General features: G+C 42.6%; 1 protein-coding gene across 7 annotated transcripts; it reads left to right on the top strand.

Moving 5' to 3' along the window:
- Positions 1–252: 252 nt before the first annotated feature.
- bdnf (brain-derived neurotrophic factor) lies at positions 253–15,675 on the top strand. 7 transcript variants are annotated; one of them, XM_086071438.1, is made up of 2 exons: positions 253–438; positions 14,249–15,675. In XM_086071438.1, exons 1-2 carry the CDS (start codon positions 292–294, stop codon positions 15,086–15,088), a joined length of 987 nt encoding a protein of 328 aa, XP_085927564.1. In that variant the 5' UTR covers positions 253–291; the 3' UTR covers positions 15,089–15,675. The 7 variants fall into 7 exon arrangements, with proteins under 7 accessions (XP_085927564.1, XP_085927567.1, XP_085927565.1 ...); XM_086071441.1 differs by lacking the exon at positions 253–438 and adding an exon at positions 642–993; XM_086071439.1 differs by lacking the exon at positions 253–438 and adding an exon at positions 1,051–1,203.
- The last annotated feature ends 1,557 nt before the right edge of the window (positions 15,676–17,232 follow it).

Genomic DNA, 17,232 nt, shown 5'->3' on the forward strand with positions numbered 1-17,232 from the left:
CTATTGTCTCTTCCAGACGCCTACAGATTCCAGTATACAGCCGTACACCACCCATGCAGTGTGATTTCCTCCGACTACGGTTGCCCCCCCCCCCCCCCCTTCCCCGAAAAGAAAAGTCATTTAAACCACACAAATGACACAGACACTTTAAGAAAGTTTTGCATGCTGGCGTCGACTCAGGCGAATCTCACCTATTACTCATGTTGCTTAGTACATTTGGGGCATGGCTTGCAAGCACATCGCCTCGTCACTGCATAACAATCAGATGGCTCGGTGTTGGCACCGCAACTGATGGAATTTTACTCAAAACAGATTTCGCCTTTGAACTTACCCATAATCCTCATCCAAAAGTATCGTTCCGGGGTTTCAAACTCTCAGAGTGAAACTCTTCTGCAGGGGAATTGGGGGAAATTCGATCATATCTGTGTGAGAGGCAACGTAAGTATGATTTGACTGTGAGCAAGCAACAAGTTATTTGCGGGAATGTTGACGTTAATTGTGAAAGCGCAATAGGCCTATAGGGGCATTTGTCCGACAAGTCGAGCTCACTGCTCGATTGCGTTTGACAGCTGCGAGCCAGCCAAGGAGCCCCCCCAGTCAAGAACTAGTCCCCGTCATAAAGTTGCCTGCTTGCTGGGGCTTATTTCAATCACGTAAGAGCCCCTATAATGGCGTTGTCCGGGCGAGTGTGTTACGTCTGTGTGTGCAAGCTTCTCTCTGACAAGTCGCTCTTGTTGATTATTTGTCTTTTCCCGTAGAGCCACCAAGGTTGTTGGTTTTTTTTGTGTGTGTTTTTGCCTATGAGAGTTTAAGCACGGCGATATTGCGAAGGGTTATTAGATTCATAAGTCAGCGAAGTGGTGGGCGATCTACTGAGCACAGCAGAACTTCTCATATGATGACTTCAAACAAGACACATTACCTACCAGCATCTGTTGGAGTGAGTGGATATTAAGACACTTCTATCTCCAGGACAGCGTAGGGGGGAAAATGGTAAGTAAGCGTTTGGAAACACAGCATTCGAAGGGTAAATAGTCGCGTTTGGTGTTTCACGCTGCATTGCCGCCAGGGCTTGGATGACTTGTACTTGACAAAGTCGCTACAGTACAGCGAGACTCGGTTGTGTGCTGAAGACTCATGTTGACAAAGCTTGTGTGGGGGAAAAAAAAGATTGTGTGGCGTTTTGGGGCTACGCCGAGGCAGGTAAGGCAACCATGGAATACATGGCAACGGCTGTGTGCGCGCGCGTATACTGAGACTTCCAGGAGGGTCGTGCATGCTGCCAGTGAGTGGCTTTATTATACATGCATGTATGTTCTTTTACAGCAACACGTGCCACTTAAGTGAGACACTTGGAGCTCGGCTCAGTAGGCTATCGTTTTAGGCGGATTGAAACAGGGCGATCGGACCGGCTTTTTATTTTGGGTTTGTTTGGTTTTTTTTCATTAATAAGAACCGCTATCTGGAAGGAAATGTCCACCCGAGATGTGATCAAATATTAACACGGTCGGTTTTGCAAGAGAAGGAAAATACACGTGACGAGCATCAGCAGCAGATGTTTTTTTTCCTCCCTTAAGTGGGGACTCAACAAAAGTATCCAGATAATTCAGTGGCCCCTCATACTGTAGTTCCCCCGGCTGTGTGATGCTTTCAGCACATTGGACAGAGGCACAGGAGCCGTGCATGGACTAAACTCGCACAACACGGTGGACGCCAACTCTCTTTCCCCCCCTTTGCCAAACCTGGGATTGTTTTTCCAACTTTTGGTAAGCTTATTCTCAGGGAGCCTGTTGTCTTTTAAACAAGATTAAGAGTGGGGAGAATGCAAACTGGAGAGCTAGGAGTGAGGAGAAAAGAAAAGCGCATGTGCTTTTGTAGAGCTTTGTCAAAGTTGAAACGTTAGGCTGTCTGGTGTTTTTTTTTTCTTCTTTTTTTTTTTGCACGGCACATTGTCAGTACCTTTAAGCCCCCACACACTGCGTTTAAACTTTGGGACATGCAAGCGTTGGTCGCTGAGATCTAACCACTCACATAGTGGTTGTCAGCCCTTGTAAAGGTAAGAGCCCAATCCATTATTTTCATATCACTCTTTTGTTCCTGTCGTCTTTGCGGGCTTTTGTCCCACAAACTTGAGCTTTTTTTAAACACAGCATGCAGCCCGCATCCTCGCCTGTCGGCATTAGTCACCGAAATAACTCCATCGGATCAAATGTCTGCTCTTTAGTAACGACACGGAATTTATCGGGCAATAACAAAGGCTCGCATGTAAGCGTTAAGTCTTGGGAAATGTCTCTTTTGAGACTTCTCCGTTATAATTTATTTCAAACAGGCTTTTTCTTTTTGAAGCTTTGGAGTCTCCGAAGCTGCCTTTCTGCAACACAATGTGCGTAATGGTTGCGTTATGCCTAATCATGCTCCCAATATGGGAACTAAGACGCTGCAGTGATCCCGTCATCCTGCTCCATAACCGGAGGACTGATCCTGGGTGTGTGTACAACAATAATGCAGTAGTCGTGATAACACATGTGCGGGACACAAAAGCTGCCATCTTCCTTTTTATTTATCCATGCTTGCGCTGCTACATTCATGTTTTGTCTTGATGTCTGTGGATTCTGTTATCGGTCCAAATATAGCCCTACGCTTTACCCCCTCCTTCTCCCCCCCGGCCCCCACCCCTCCCGTCATCGCCATCAAATCACTTGTGTTTTTACTACGACCGCTCCACGGTTTCATTCATAAGGTGCTTTTCGCTTCACCTGCTCCCTCTACTATCCCCCTCGTTTTTTGTGTGTGTTTTTTTTTTTGGCCCGTGCATGCCACAACCACAGGCTGTACAAGGAATAACACTCTAAAAATATATCAACGTGATCACACCTTCTCGTAGAACTTCTTTCAATTTTTTGGGAAAATAATTTCTTTCGTGTGAATTTATAATACGTATGGGCGTGGCTCGTCCACGTCACTGACAAATGATGGAGAGATAACATGTCTCCTATGCACTTGCGCGGACTTGATAGCACGAATTTTTTTCTTGCTTCAAAAATAGGAAATTCGTATAACCGGACACTTGAGGCTGACAGATTTATACGATCGCCACTTTCAAGTGCTTCAATCTCTCGCGAAAATCGCTCAAAAAGCACTGGATATTGTCTATTTCCACTCCCCATCTTCATCTCACTCCCTCTCTCCATCTCGTCTTTTTTTCCCTCCTCCTCCTCCAGTCAAAGATTTAAGATGTTCTGATCCAAGACGAGGCGAGGAGAGAAAAGCCCCAACGCCCACAGTCAGTTCTGTTTTAATCAACGCTCATCTTTCACGTGGCACGTCTTCCAATAAATAGTCCGAAAACGAATTTGTCCTCATGATTGTGTTTGAATGGCGGAACTTGTCCGCAGACGTCCTCGCTCGTTTTATTCACCGGTGCAACGTGCGCCCAACATATTCTGTTTATTAATCCTCATTTTTGCATGAGCAGAAAAGCGTGCATTATTTATGACGTTCGAAATACGTCGCAAATAAATGTCACGTCACGGCAGTCACGTTTCGGGTTCATTAATGAGCAAACGTTGCTTGAAAAAAATTAGTAGGCTAGTACACGAAGCTGTGAGATGATTTAACTGTTATTTAGAGTAACAAATTATGAAGATTTCAATCTCATTTTTGCCATCATTTGACTCGTATTTTTTGCATGTTTTGTGCATTTCTATGTTTTAATTGCATTAGGACAAATTTTAAGCAAAATGCGTGCCTTTCTAGACATGTTGCAATATACATAAATATATATATTTTTTTCCGACTGAGATGTGGGATTATGTGTGGGTGTGGGCGTGTTGGGTGGAGGAGGAGGGATGAGCGGAGGCGGGTTAGGAGGGGTCTGTGGGGTGGCACGACACACTTTGTATGTATGAAGGTTTTTTTATAGCACTTTTCTGCAATGTACGTCAGCGGATCAGTCCATAAATGGGGCTGCGCGCGTGTGTGTGCGGGCGTGCGTCTACTTGCGCACGCGGACGCACGCGTTATCTTTACTGAGAATCTCCTCTCTCTCTCTCTCTCTCTCTCTCTCTCTCTCTCTTTCTCTCTCTCTCGCTGCAGAGTTGTGGTGGGCGTCAAAATTCACATCAAATTGTTTCGCTTGGTTTTATCATTTAACGAAAAAAAAAAGGCAAACATTAATGTTTTCGTTTTTCTATAGCTGGCTTGTGCGTGTTTGTGTCGGCCTTTGTCTTATTTTGATTAATTCGTGCGTTTTGAATCAATTATTTTTTATTTTGCAATATTTATAATGACAAAAGCCCCCTACCCCCCTACCCCTCCTTTTTTCCACCCCACATTGCGTCCTTTCCGGTCCGTTTCTCATTTATTAATTATAAAAAACTGTCGGCTCACTCGTGCACATGATATAAATAAGAAATGGGCTATCGATTATTTTGGGCTATAGATGGCGGAAATATCCACAGCAGCAGGCGGACGTCACGATATATTTAGAGCAAGCTATCATCTTAATCATGATGGCAATGAAGGCTCCATCGCCCCGCCACCGCTGCCGCTTAGTCACCACCGTCATCACCTTCATCACCATCACCTTCATCCAATTAACAGGCTTGTTTAAACAAGTTCCGTTCAGAGGAGATGCTTTGGATGAGGCTCTGTACATGGCACGGGTACAAGTTTTAATTAATTTATTAATATTTAAAAATCGCGTTGGGGGGGTGGGGGGTTCAGTCGTTCTATACGTGTCGGACAGCACCGATTTCTCTCTACTTCGATATTTTTAAATCACTGAGGAGACAGACAGGCAACTTGTAAGCGGTTTCTAGAGTTGCAATTCCATGATTGTAATAATGTGTCGCTTTGAATGTTTTGTATAGTGAATTTCATGGCATTGTCTGCACGTTCCTTTAGCAGGGAACGCAAAGGTTAGCCTATTGGTGCTGAGCTTTTGTGGGGGGTGGGGGTGGGGGGGACAGAGAGCCTTAATAGGTTTCAGTGTGAATTGCAGTCAGTGTCATCAAAGGCACAAGGAAGTAGTATAAATGACTGTTGCCTCTTGCTCATTATTATAATAAAGGTTTTTCATCACAGGCGAGATGAAATGCATTACCTCCTCATCCAAGTGTCTCATTCCATGAAAGAACCCGAATTTACCTGTTTAAAAGGCGTCCCAAGTGGTTTGCAGCCCACCCTCGCTGTTTGACGTCATCTAACCTTCTACAAAGTGTTTTCTCAGTTCTGTATACTCCTACATTGATCCAAGTGCCCTCAACTCCTTTCTTTATCCCCAGTGAAAATGACAATTTCTCAAATGTAATTTCCCCCTTGCCCAGCATGTTACGCAGTTCCTGTCTTGCACAAGGAGGCAGGCTCTGAGCGAATGAAGCCATCAGCAGTGCAGACTGTCATGTCTCTCTCTGCATTTAGCAGCATCAACTGTAAAAGAAAAGACGTTAAGCAAGAGAGAAGTGTAAATGCAAATCACATGTTTGTAACATGGCTGGATTAAAACCTGAGACACGCACACACACCCGCACCCCCTCCCCAAAAGACAAAAGATGTTCATCCATACGCCTCAGACAGTTTGAAGTCATTGTTCCTGAGAAATCTTAAACCTGCAGAAATCGAACACCACGGTGCAGATGAAATAGTGGCTTAGTTTTCAGAAGGACTCCGGGTTGCTTTAACACAGGCCTCAAACATCCCACTGAGCTTGGAGCTCTTTGTTGCCTCCATTTATCACTTATTATTTTGAATTCATTCAGAAAACTAGTCCCCAAAGCCTCTGACGCCGCTTGCAAGCCAAGACTCCACTTGCTACACCGGCTTCAGTTTTGCTGCATTTGCACAAATGAGAGAAAGACTGTGTTGTTGTTTTTGCTACTAATGAGATGGCAAGTGATTTATTTATGAATTACTTGTGTAGAACATTGTGCATATTTTTTTTATATACTCGCTGGAGTCAAGTCCCTCAGTGATTGCTCATGGTGCAAGTCTTTGTCATCCAGAGTTCGCCCTCATCTTTGGGCCTTGGGGAGGGCTATATCTATCTTGGCACGTCCCCGGGTGTGTTGGAGGTGGGGCTGACTCATTAGGCAGGTGTGAGCATCCACTCCTATGTTGCTGCATGCCAAACAGGAGCTCCCCAGCACACATTGTAAGCCAATGCTGGCAGAATTATGCTGGTCATGGAGCAAACAAATCCCTATCATTCTTGCATTGGACCAGTCACACAGGATAATGAGATGCTGTTTCCTCATTACAGCTATCCATCAGTTTGAAAATATTCAACATCGACTCAAAGAGCCAACATTGTTAACATATGTCAGCTAGCGTTAGGCTATACTGTAGTCCGTTTGTTGAGGTGACTTAAAAAAAAAAAAGGCTCTTATCTTTGTTTTCGATTCCAACTGGAGATACAGTGGGGAAAATACTTTTAAAAAATGGAATGTCCACGCAAATATGACTAAGAATAATATTGCTCATGAATAAATATAACGTCGATTTTCGCACGTCTCCGCGTTGGGTCACGACTTGCACGCTGACGCACAGCCCTCAAGAAATATGCCACCATGTTTGGTGGGCAAAACACGGAAGCACGGAGGCTTCGCGCGTGCGCGTGCTCTATATATACTATAGAAAATATATATAGTCAGACATGGTGGTGTGGGTGTGATGTGTACGGAATGCGCGAGAACAAAAAAAGACGATGCGCAGTGAGGGCGCACTAATAGTTCCGCCTCGGGGCTGTTTAAACACGAGTCGGAGGCGAACAAGTGAGCCAGCCAGCCGCTGGTCACATGTTGCAGCGTCATCGTGTAGTAAAGTTGGTCGACTTCCACACGGGCTCCCCATTCCAAGCTGCACAGCTCTCTTGTCTTGTCTTCATCCCGCCACTGGTTTGCTCCTCCTCCTCCTCCTCCTCCTCCTCCTCTTCCTCAGCTGCTGCTGCTGCTGCTGCGGCGGCATGCAGGCGACAACTCGGCTTTCACACATCTCCACCGGAGCCGTCCAGCCATGGGAGTGCATGACCTCATCCATGCAATTTCCACCATCAATAATTTAATGTATTTGCTCCAAACCTGAAGAGATATCCTGAAGCTTGTCAGGAGGGCACGGAGAGGAAAAGTATCACTAAAGTCTAAATTACTCAGGGAGTTGGCCAGGACAGCCCAGATGACTCTGTCCTGTTGAATGGTCTGTTTTACGACTGGGCAGCACAAGGTATGTTTCTTTCGCAACTTCTGCGTAGCTTTTTTTTGGGATGCTGCTTGTATATAGCTATATATAGCCTATATAGCCTATGTTTAAAAAAGAAAAAGAAAAAGTTGGTTGTTTGTGGGTCTAAAATGGCCCATCAAGTCTCCCTATCCTGTGGACAGGCAGCGTCGCGGCCCCATAGGGGATATGTGTAATCTTATCCTGCCGTTCATTAATAAAAAACGGATTTATTATGTTGATTGGGTTTCCAAAGGAGAGCAAGGGCTCGCTGGGTGTAATTTAACACAAATATAATACACTTGTGTCGACACTAAACAGTAATAACTAAATGGGTTAGTTCTGCATCTTAAATGGTGACAATTCAGCGCGCTTCTGTATAATAACAATCGCATTTGAACATCTTATACACTAGTTTTTAGGAGTTTCAGAAACACAACTATTTCCCCCAACAACTTTTACTTTTTATTAACCAATGTAAAAAGAAAAAAATAGAACGGACGAAACAAACAACTTCCGCGAAAAAAAAATACTTTGAGGGACTCATCACTCATTAAGACTTTATGGGAAACCCGAGACCAAAGATACACCGGCCACTTTGGTCCACTTCTTGGTGTTGTGTTTGCATTGGGTGTCTTCAAATTACTGACCTATCTATCCATCTATCTATCTATCTATCCATCTATCTATCTATCTATCTATCTATCTATCTATCTATCTTATCTATCTGGCAGGGTAAAGCTAACATTTGCCAATATTTAACGGTCTTGGGCGCCATCTAGTGTCAATAGTTGTAAACTGCAGTGGCCCAATTTCAAAATTTGTGCAGTAATCTCCCTGTGATTTTGTAATTTATGGATCCAAATGAACACTTTGGATCGAATTTGAAGCAGACCTGACATTGGTTAGCATGTGACTGTTTTTTTTTAGTTGAAGATGGCGAATAATTCTCCAAATCAATACTGATTGTTGTATGCTGTGTGGGAGGGAAGTGACTGCTTTGGCCAGCACAGCTCGGACAGCAGCTGTTTGAATGCTTGGCTTCAATGTGGAAGTGGATAAGGGGTTGGCTCTGAGGCTAGGTGTAGCCTAATCCCCGGTTGGTGCTCAGTATATTGCTAAATATGCTCTGAAATTGTGTCAGATGAAAAATAACATCTCCAGGCAGCAAACCTTTTCTACATGTGTCAGCCATTACCATTGACAGTTTGATTTGCTTTTTACTGCGCCATAATATGGAATACAAGGGGTGTCCTGAATCTAATATCATGTGCGCATGTTTGTTTTCCCACTGTTATTATAGCTGAACATTTGGCATTGAGTTCTGTGCACGTTGGACGTGACCAAACATGCTGCTTGGTAAACACTTCCACTTGGCAAGGGTGTTGAGGAGTTGAACAAAGTGTGCAAAACACAAGCAAGGCATGACAGATAACAAATGTTGCTATACAGTCCAATCCAATGTTAATCTCTCATATTGAAGTTTTCCTAGGGTGGTAGATGTTGCCATAAAGTATACTGGAGCTACATTAGCGTCTGGTTAATAATCACAAGGAATGCTGATCCATTCATGTGCTTTAGAAACTTTTCATCATCTGTCATACGAGGTATTTAGCGCTGTAATCCCCACCTGGCGTAAAGAATAAATGTTAGACTAGAAGTTGCATACGGCAACCTTACAGGCCTTACAGGGCGTGCCTTAAAAGCATATACGAGCAGGTGGTCATTTGGTGCGTGTGGACGTCCGAGAGGCCACACGCTCACCTGCTTGCATTGTTCTGTGTGCATAAAAGCGTGTTTGAGCAGCGGTTATTGAGACCTTTGTGTCCCTCCGCTCCATGTCATCGGTCTGGATGGAAGGAAGGAAATGATGATGCCTCTGGTAACAATTGATGCCCAAGACTTCATTATTGGACACAAATCAATATTTAAAAAAATTGTGATTCAACATGACATACAGCAATGACTCCTCTAGAACATTTGGATCCTTTCTTGATGGATTTTGTTTAATGCTCATTTGGTTGAACACACAAACGCACGTTTTTATTAGTGGTGTGCCAAAAAATCGATTCTCATAAGAATCGCGGTTCTTATTTAGTACGGTTCAGAATCGATTTTAAATGTCCCAAAATTGATTCTATTTAAATTATTTTGTACTGTCTTGCCCCTGTTTGTGCGTGCCTTTATTGTGAGCGCTGTTCATGTTGTACACGATTTGACCACTTAGGGGCAGTGTGGCGTCATGATACACTAAGTTAAGTTAAGCTAAGTTGTAGCCACATTAGAGAGTAAAAGGAAGAAGTCGCAATCAAGTTATGCCAATAAAAGTTGTTTTGTTTTTGCAGCGTAGGAAGAGCATTGCTGGTGAGTAATATTAAGATGATTTTCTGTATACCTTCCTCAAGCATTTCGTATGAATAGCCGTTCTTTTGAGTGATAATAGTTCCGCGAGTAGCGCGCTAATTAGCGTTAGCGAGTCAATGGCACTTTCCATTGTGCGTTAGCCTTGAGCTAGCTACGTTCGGGAAACAAGCTAAACAAGTCACTGCCTTAATCGTCCACTCTATATGGTCAGTGAGAACGGAACAGGGTGAAACATACCAGCATTGGACTATTTTTTGAGGGAGTGTTCGCTGTAGTCATTCTGCTTAGGGAGGGCAGAATATACTGTGATATATACTACATAGAGTAGCAGTTGAGGTCCATAAATTATTTTTGTGGGGGGGAAAAAGCACTTTCCTTACAATTCAAAACTTAATAAATGTGTTTTAAAAAATAAAATAAAAATATATTTTAATGTCTCCATTTGTCATTCTGTCTTGCAAACCAGACTGGTGCAGATCATGATGATTTTCTATAAATTGAAGCAGAAATAATTGTCAATCAAATCATTTTGAATCAAAAATCGTTCGAGTCGAATCGTGAGACAGTCAAAGATTCCCACCCCTAATTTTTATGCACTGTGAAAATCCTGCAGTGCACGTAACATCTTCCTTGTATAATTCTCAGCCAGTCCCACAGCAATTAAATGATTCATTGGCTTTATTGCATTTTAACAGGATGTTGATTGAGAACATAAGCCATATTGATCGTCCTGATGGAAACAGGAAATCACAGAGATATAAATACAATCATTTGTTGTTCCCGGTGTGAGGATACCTGGGGGAATAATTGCATGCAATTGCACACTGTTGAGTGGCATTACCCCCAGCAACCTCCTCCTCTCCATTCTCTCCCCTGTGGAGACCTGGAAGAGACGTCATCTGTGGTTGTTATGCTGCGAAATGACGCTGCCGCTCTCTCCACCCCCTGCTGCTGCTGCAATATTACCCCTGTGGTCGCTTACGGAAGATGCAGCACTTTGTCTGCACCATTTCCAGCATGAAGTTTGACGCCTAACAGTAATCAGCCCTCTCCCTTCATTTCCTTGATGTGGAAGTGGAACCATTTGTGTGCAGTGCTGATAATAATATCAGCCTAAATGCATCCTCCACGAAAAGCTCGTGACTGGCATCCATCCCGTAAAGCGGCTTGATTTTCTGTGCTGGGAAGGCCCACGTACATCTTCTGATTGGAATCCAAACAACAACAACAAGGGGTTAATCTGTGCGGTTTAGTATATAATTACATTTCATGAGTATGGATTTGCACTTCACGCAATTCGTTGTCCTTATTGTTGTTTTAATTGGCGAGAGGGAAAAATCCCCCCCCGCCCCCCAATCTCCTTACGAGCCGGCCCCTCCCTATACATCTTCCTTCCTGCACACACACATTGTGGAGGAGCGCGTCCCTGAGCTTGGGGAATGAGTGGCTCATTAAGAAGAAGGATGTGATATTCTGAATAGACTGGGAGACTCCCAGCACATCTATTTATAGTGCAGATATCTCTATGGCAGTCATTGGTGTTGTTTAATTGCAGCCCCAGACACCAATTAAGAAGGAAACAAATGCGTTTAAGGCGGGGCTTGCTCCTTCTTTACGGTAAAGGTTCTTGATGTCCACTCTTGAGAGAAGGCTGGAGTGTGCATGTTTGTTCACTATGTTTTTCTGTATAAGCTTGGGACATTTAGTGCACTCACACAGCCAGGCCATTCGGAATGCAGTTTATTCTATCTTCTTAATAAAAAGATAATTCTGTGCTAAGATCATTGGAGTGCGCACAGTGACGGTCGGAGTGACACCTAGCAGGGTTTAATCATCATGTCAGTGTAAAGATTGGCACCTTCCAGGGTAGCGAAGATGACACATTTTTGAGTCATTCGTGTCCTGCTGGGTTCAAGCCTGGAGAGATCTGGAGTCATCCACCTGCTCTCAGCAAAGTTCTCCTCACTTACGATCTGAATTTTCTTTCCGGCTAAATGCGTCACTCTCGAGTTTTCTGTGTTTCCGCGTTGGAAGGCCCTTCATCAAGCACACAAAACAAACAAAGCCATTTTCTTTTTGGTCAACACATGATAATTACCTAGAACAAATTCATCCTTAATCCCTATGAGGCCTGAACCATGAAATATATGAGATATCAGTTTCTTTGTAAATAGAGTATTTACTTTTTGACTTTTTGAACAAACAAAAAATTGAAAATCAACATGACTTTTGATTTGTGTCATACATCCGGTCCAGAGGTGGCAAATCCAGGTCCAGAAAGTTAAAACCCTGCCACAGTTTGGCTTTAGCCCCAGGTGCTAGTTAGCTAGCTCCCTAGCAAAGTAACAGAGCACCCGGGGAGCTAGCTAGGGAGCTCACTAACTAGCACCTGGGGCTAAAGCCAAACTGTGGCAGGGTTTTAACTTTCTGGACCTGGATTTGCCACCTCTGATCGGGTCAAAATGCTTTAAATTTGTACATTTGTAACTGTCAAAAATATAATAATAAACAGACATATCAAACATATTAGTATTTCCAAAAATCTGAAAGAACATTTCCCCATTAATAATAAGTATAGGTGTCTCTCCTTTCTTGCATGCACGGTCACTAAAAGCCATCAGCTGGGTGATACTGCCCTCTAATGGATTATCTGTGCAATGCATGTGTCAGATCATATACGTCAGGGATTTAATGGGGGGGACATTATACTCATGAATTAGAGGGCTCAAAATGTCTTATTTAATATGACATGTTTGGCTTTATAGGATTCAAATTCAGAATTAATTTGTAGTTTTAGACACAGACCACGCACTACAAGTGTGTTAGTTCAGCATAAACAGCTTCAACTGCTAACAAACAACATGTGTGTGTGGGGATGGGAGGTGGGGGGTGAAGTACTGTATTTTATTTGTCCTCATCGCAGTGTGTGGATTTCAATATCTCAGCAGCACGAATAAGTAGGGGGAACACTTCCAGCATTAATCAAACTGTTATAAAAAATAAAATAAAATGAATAAAAAGTCAGTCGAGCAAAAGCTGCTTATTTTTGTTTGTCAGGCCCTGTGTTATTTTGTAGGCTACTCTGTGGTCCCTGAAACAAGACAAAAGACAGCTTCTGGATTTGTAACTACATTTAAAGGGGAAGTCAACTCCAACCCACCCCCCACCCCCTCCCCCAAAAATGTGTTAAATCTTGGGAATAATATTTTCTATGCAGCCCCACTGGTCTAAACACAGTATTCTGATTAATATTGCATTTGTGGAATATGAGTTAAGCAGCAAAATCTACCCATTTTTATCCAATTTAGGGACGGCCATTTTGTCAACTTACTATCTACTTAAATGACATCAGAGTTGGTCAGGGCTCAGGTAATGACCAATCACAGCTCACCTGTTTTCTGAAGCCGAGCCATGATTGGTTGTCACTAACCTCGCCAGTCAGATTGATAATTGTGATTCATTCGAGCGAGGGAGTTCTTCCCATTATCAATCTGGTACTTCACTAAGAAGACCCGTTCGGTAAAGGCGGTGCTTGCTGTACAATACTTCGAGCTAATTGGACGATGTGGCATCTTTGCACATTTTGTTTTGACCAATTAAGGCAACGGATGAAAATCTCATCTTCCGTCTCGTCTTAGGGAGAATTTATCTTGCTGGCAAGGTTAGGTCGTCTGTGATGTCATTTTAAAGTGGAAGTCAACCACATTTCTTGACAATAATATGTTATATGTGACCTCACTAGTCTAAGCATGACATTCTGATTAATATTCCATTTGTGGAATATGAGTTATGTAGCAAAATCCAGCCATTTTTAATCCATCGTAGGTAGCGGCCATTTTGCCACCTGCTGTCGACGGAAGATGACTTCAATGTTGCTCAGGGCTCAGGCAACGACTAATCACAGCTCACCTGTTTTCTGAAACTGCGCTCTGAGATGGATAAAAACAGCTGGATTTTGCTGCGTAACACATATTACACTAACGCAATATTAACCAGAATACCATATTAAAACTAGTGGGGATGCATAGAAGATATTATTGTCAAAACAAATTTTTGGGGTTGACTTCCCCTTTTAAGTCCACAGCAAGTGGCAAAATGGCCGCCCCCTGAGATGGATAAAAATAGATGGATTTTGTTACTTAAGTCATATTCCACAAATACAATATTAATCATAATGCTGTGTTTAGACTAGTGGGCGCACATACAACATATTGTAAAAAAAATAAAATAATAAATAAAAACTTGAGTTGACTTCCCCTCTCATGGGCCTCCATAAGGTTGTTGTTTTTGGGTAATGCCGCTTACAAAGAAAGCAACAGGTTTTAGAAATGCTACATTTACGCCTGTGATTGCCTCAGAGAATTCTAAATAGTAGCGTACAAATACAACACATAAAGAGCTTGTCTGCGGTCATCGCTGTCTTTGGTATAACGGCACTCTGTGATGTTGAGTACAGCTTTGGTGAATTGATGCCAACAAATCCGAGCCTCGCACATGAAAGGAAGGATCCCAGTTTACAAATGTGAGGAAACCACTGCCAGAACACTGCTGATATGATTCCAAACATTTTATCAAGCTGCAAATATCACGTGGTGCATTATGACTCACAACTTCATTCCACTAACTGTCCGGGTGTCCCCCTCTTCCCTTTTGTCTTTCTTTGTCCCTCCAGTTCCACCAGGTTAGAAGAGTGATGAGCATCCTGTTCCTTACTATGGTTATTTCATACTTCAGTTGCATGAGAGCTGCGCCCCTGAGAGACGCCCCGGGCATGCAGGGCCATCGGACGGAAGGCTACCTGGGCGTCGCCGCGACGGTCGCAAGAGGCCGGGGGACTCCACAGAGTGGTGGCGGGCCAGGCCAGCGTGGGATGTCCTCGCTCACAGACACCTTTGAGCAGGTGATAGAGGAGCTGCTGGAGGTGGAGGGGGAGGCAGAGGCGGCCCAGATGGGACAGGGGGCAGATAGGAGCCAGGGCGGTGGGGGTGTGGCTTCAGCAGCCGCCGCGGCCACCGAAAGCAAGGATGTCGACATGTACGACTCGCGGGTGATGATCAGCAACCAAGTGCCTTTGGAGCCGCCGTTGCTCTTTCTCCTGGAGGAATACAAAAACTATCTGGATGCTGCTAATATGTCCATGAGGGTGCGGCGACACTCCGACCCGTCGCGACGTGGAGAGCTCAGCGTTTGTGACAGTATTAGCCAGTGGGTGACAGCGGTGGATAAAAAGACGGCGATAGACATGTCGGGGCAGACGGTGACCGTCATGGAAAAGGTTCCCGTCCCCAATGGCCAACTGAAGCAATACTTTTACGAGACCAAATGCAACCCCATGGGGTACACCAAGGACGGCTGCAGAGGAATAGACAAGCGGCATTATAATTCCCAATGCAGGACAACCCAGTCCTACGTGCGAGCTCTCACCATGGATAGCAAAAAGAAGATTGGCTGGCGGTTTATAAGGATAGACACTTCCTGTGTATGCACATTGACCATTAAAAGAGGGAGATAGTGTATAAAATGTATAGATTTTATTGAAGAGTTTAAAAAAAGAGAGAATACAGAGAAAATATCTATTTGTATATATACATAACAGGGTAAATTATTCCGTCAAATGAAAATTTTATGGACTGCATGTAAAAAAAAGATGAAGTTTATACAGTAAAAGTGATATAACAGTCTATTTATTGAACATATTCATGACCTTGTAAACGATTAAAAAAAATCTGATCAGTCATTTGCTCCCACTTTAAATTACTATATCACATTCCTCAAGACATTGTGATTTGTTTATGTTGCCAAGATTGACCAAATGAAGTGGGAAAAAAACAAGCAAGGAATGAGAGGACAGTTCCATCTTCAAAAGCTTGCATGCTGCTTCAATTGTGAATTGAGAAATTCTCCACTTACAAAAAAAATGATGAGGCTGACCAAAAAAACGTTCCGTCTACATACTCAGCGGAAAACAACTTTCCTCTCAAGTAATTTATCTGTTTACTGTTCTAAACTTCTCAAGGTATAATGTTGGGATTACAATGTCAAGGTGCTGTTGTCAAAGCTTTGCTGTTTATTTTTTTATTCCCACCAGAGAAAGATATATATTAGGAAAAAAAAAGTATATATATATATATATATATATATATATATATATATATATATATATATATATATATATATATATATATATATATATATATATATATTGAGACATGTTTCTGGGTTAATATTATTCATTTTGTATGTTGTGAAGTTGTTTGCAATATTAAACTGAAATATTTGAAGAAATAAAAATGACTATAGGCAACTGAAAAACAAAACCAATGTTGATAAAGTTTCAACCCTCCACTTTTAGTTGTATGCACAAATACTGAAACGCATAAAACACATCAATCAGCTGCCTAATTTACCCAATATGTTACCCAATAACCAATTATTCTAACTATATTGAGGGTACAGCATTTCAAATCAGGTGTCACTATGCATACAAATGTACTGATGAAACATATCAGGATGAAATGTGTCCTTGCAGCTTTAAGGTTTATTCAGTGTTTGGGAGAGAAATAGGTGAAATACAAAACAGCACAGTCACACATCGACAAATGTTCACAGGCGCCGTCTTTATTGTCACTCGACCTACACCATAATCCCACAATCAGAGAAATAATCTTCACTTTCACAAGGAAAGTGTCTGCCCGTCAAGTTTGGACTTGTGCGAGTAGGCTCTGGCTGCTCTTGACACATACTTGAAGGCTTCACCCACCCCAGACATCTGTGCACATTCAGTTCAATATTCCTGAATCCCATCCTGCTGTCTTCCAATAAAAGATCATTCATCGGGGCATTCATGGAGTTGTACAGTCACAAAGATCTAAGGAAACCGACTTGTCTGCTTTCAGAAGTGAAAGGTTGCCACAGCTTTATTCTTTTCAGCAACTTATGAAACTTCTTTCAACGTCTTTCATACATTCAAACTGACACTTTGTTCACAATTTAAACAAGTGGATGCTTATACACTAAGCAAAAGTAACCCAATTGTACATATTAGGTCAGTTGTTTAAAGGTAAGTGGAATCCCTCAAGAAGTTTGGAACTTGCCTTGAAGCTGTTGAAGAAAATGTGGATTTGCACCATGAACCAACATGAAATCTGTTTTCCATTTAAATCTGAGGAAGGATTCACGCCGCCACTCAAAAGGTAATGATGACCAATGTATGTATATTTTGATGATAATCCTTTTAAAATAAATGTCCAACAACAGGTACAATCATAGGACACACTGTAAATGATATTGCTGTAGCAGCAGTTTTGCAGCTGTTTGAAATGAATCATGCAGCTATATTAGTTAATGTAATCACTATACAATGAAAAACTTTAATGATGCAAATCCCTCAGGGACAGTTCAGATTCATCAGCTAAAGCCTTGAAAGCGTCAGATCTCCCACAGACAGGATGTGGTCCAATAATCCCTTGAACAGAAGTACAGAGAGGCTCAGTGCAGCTTTTAAATGAATATGTCAAAATTGACCATGATAGTTTGCTGGTATGTGGGGAAAATATTTCACTTTTAAGTAAAACAGACCAAGGCAGGTTTGCAATCTAATAACAGGCAGTTCTGCTCAATATTAAAAGCAATTTAAAACTTATAATTCAGCTGGTA

The sequence above is a fragment of the Leptonotus elevatus genome, chromosome 3, assembly GCF_054856555.1.
Source record: "Leptonotus elevatus isolate MCC_2025b chromosome 3, RoL_Lele_1.0, whole genome shotgun sequence".
Taxonomy (NCBI): domain Eukaryota; kingdom Metazoa; phylum Chordata; class Actinopteri; order Syngnathiformes; family Syngnathidae; genus Leptonotus; species Leptonotus elevatus.

Coding starts and splice junctions, on each gene's coding strand:
- bdnf (XM_086071438.1), top strand. CDS start 292: ATGGAATTTTACTCAAAACAGATTTCGCCTTTGAACTTACCCATAATC. Junction 439..14,248: donor ATATCTGTGTGAGAGGCAAC/GTAAGTATGATT, acceptor TTGTCCCTCCAG/TTCCACCAGGTTAGAAGAGT.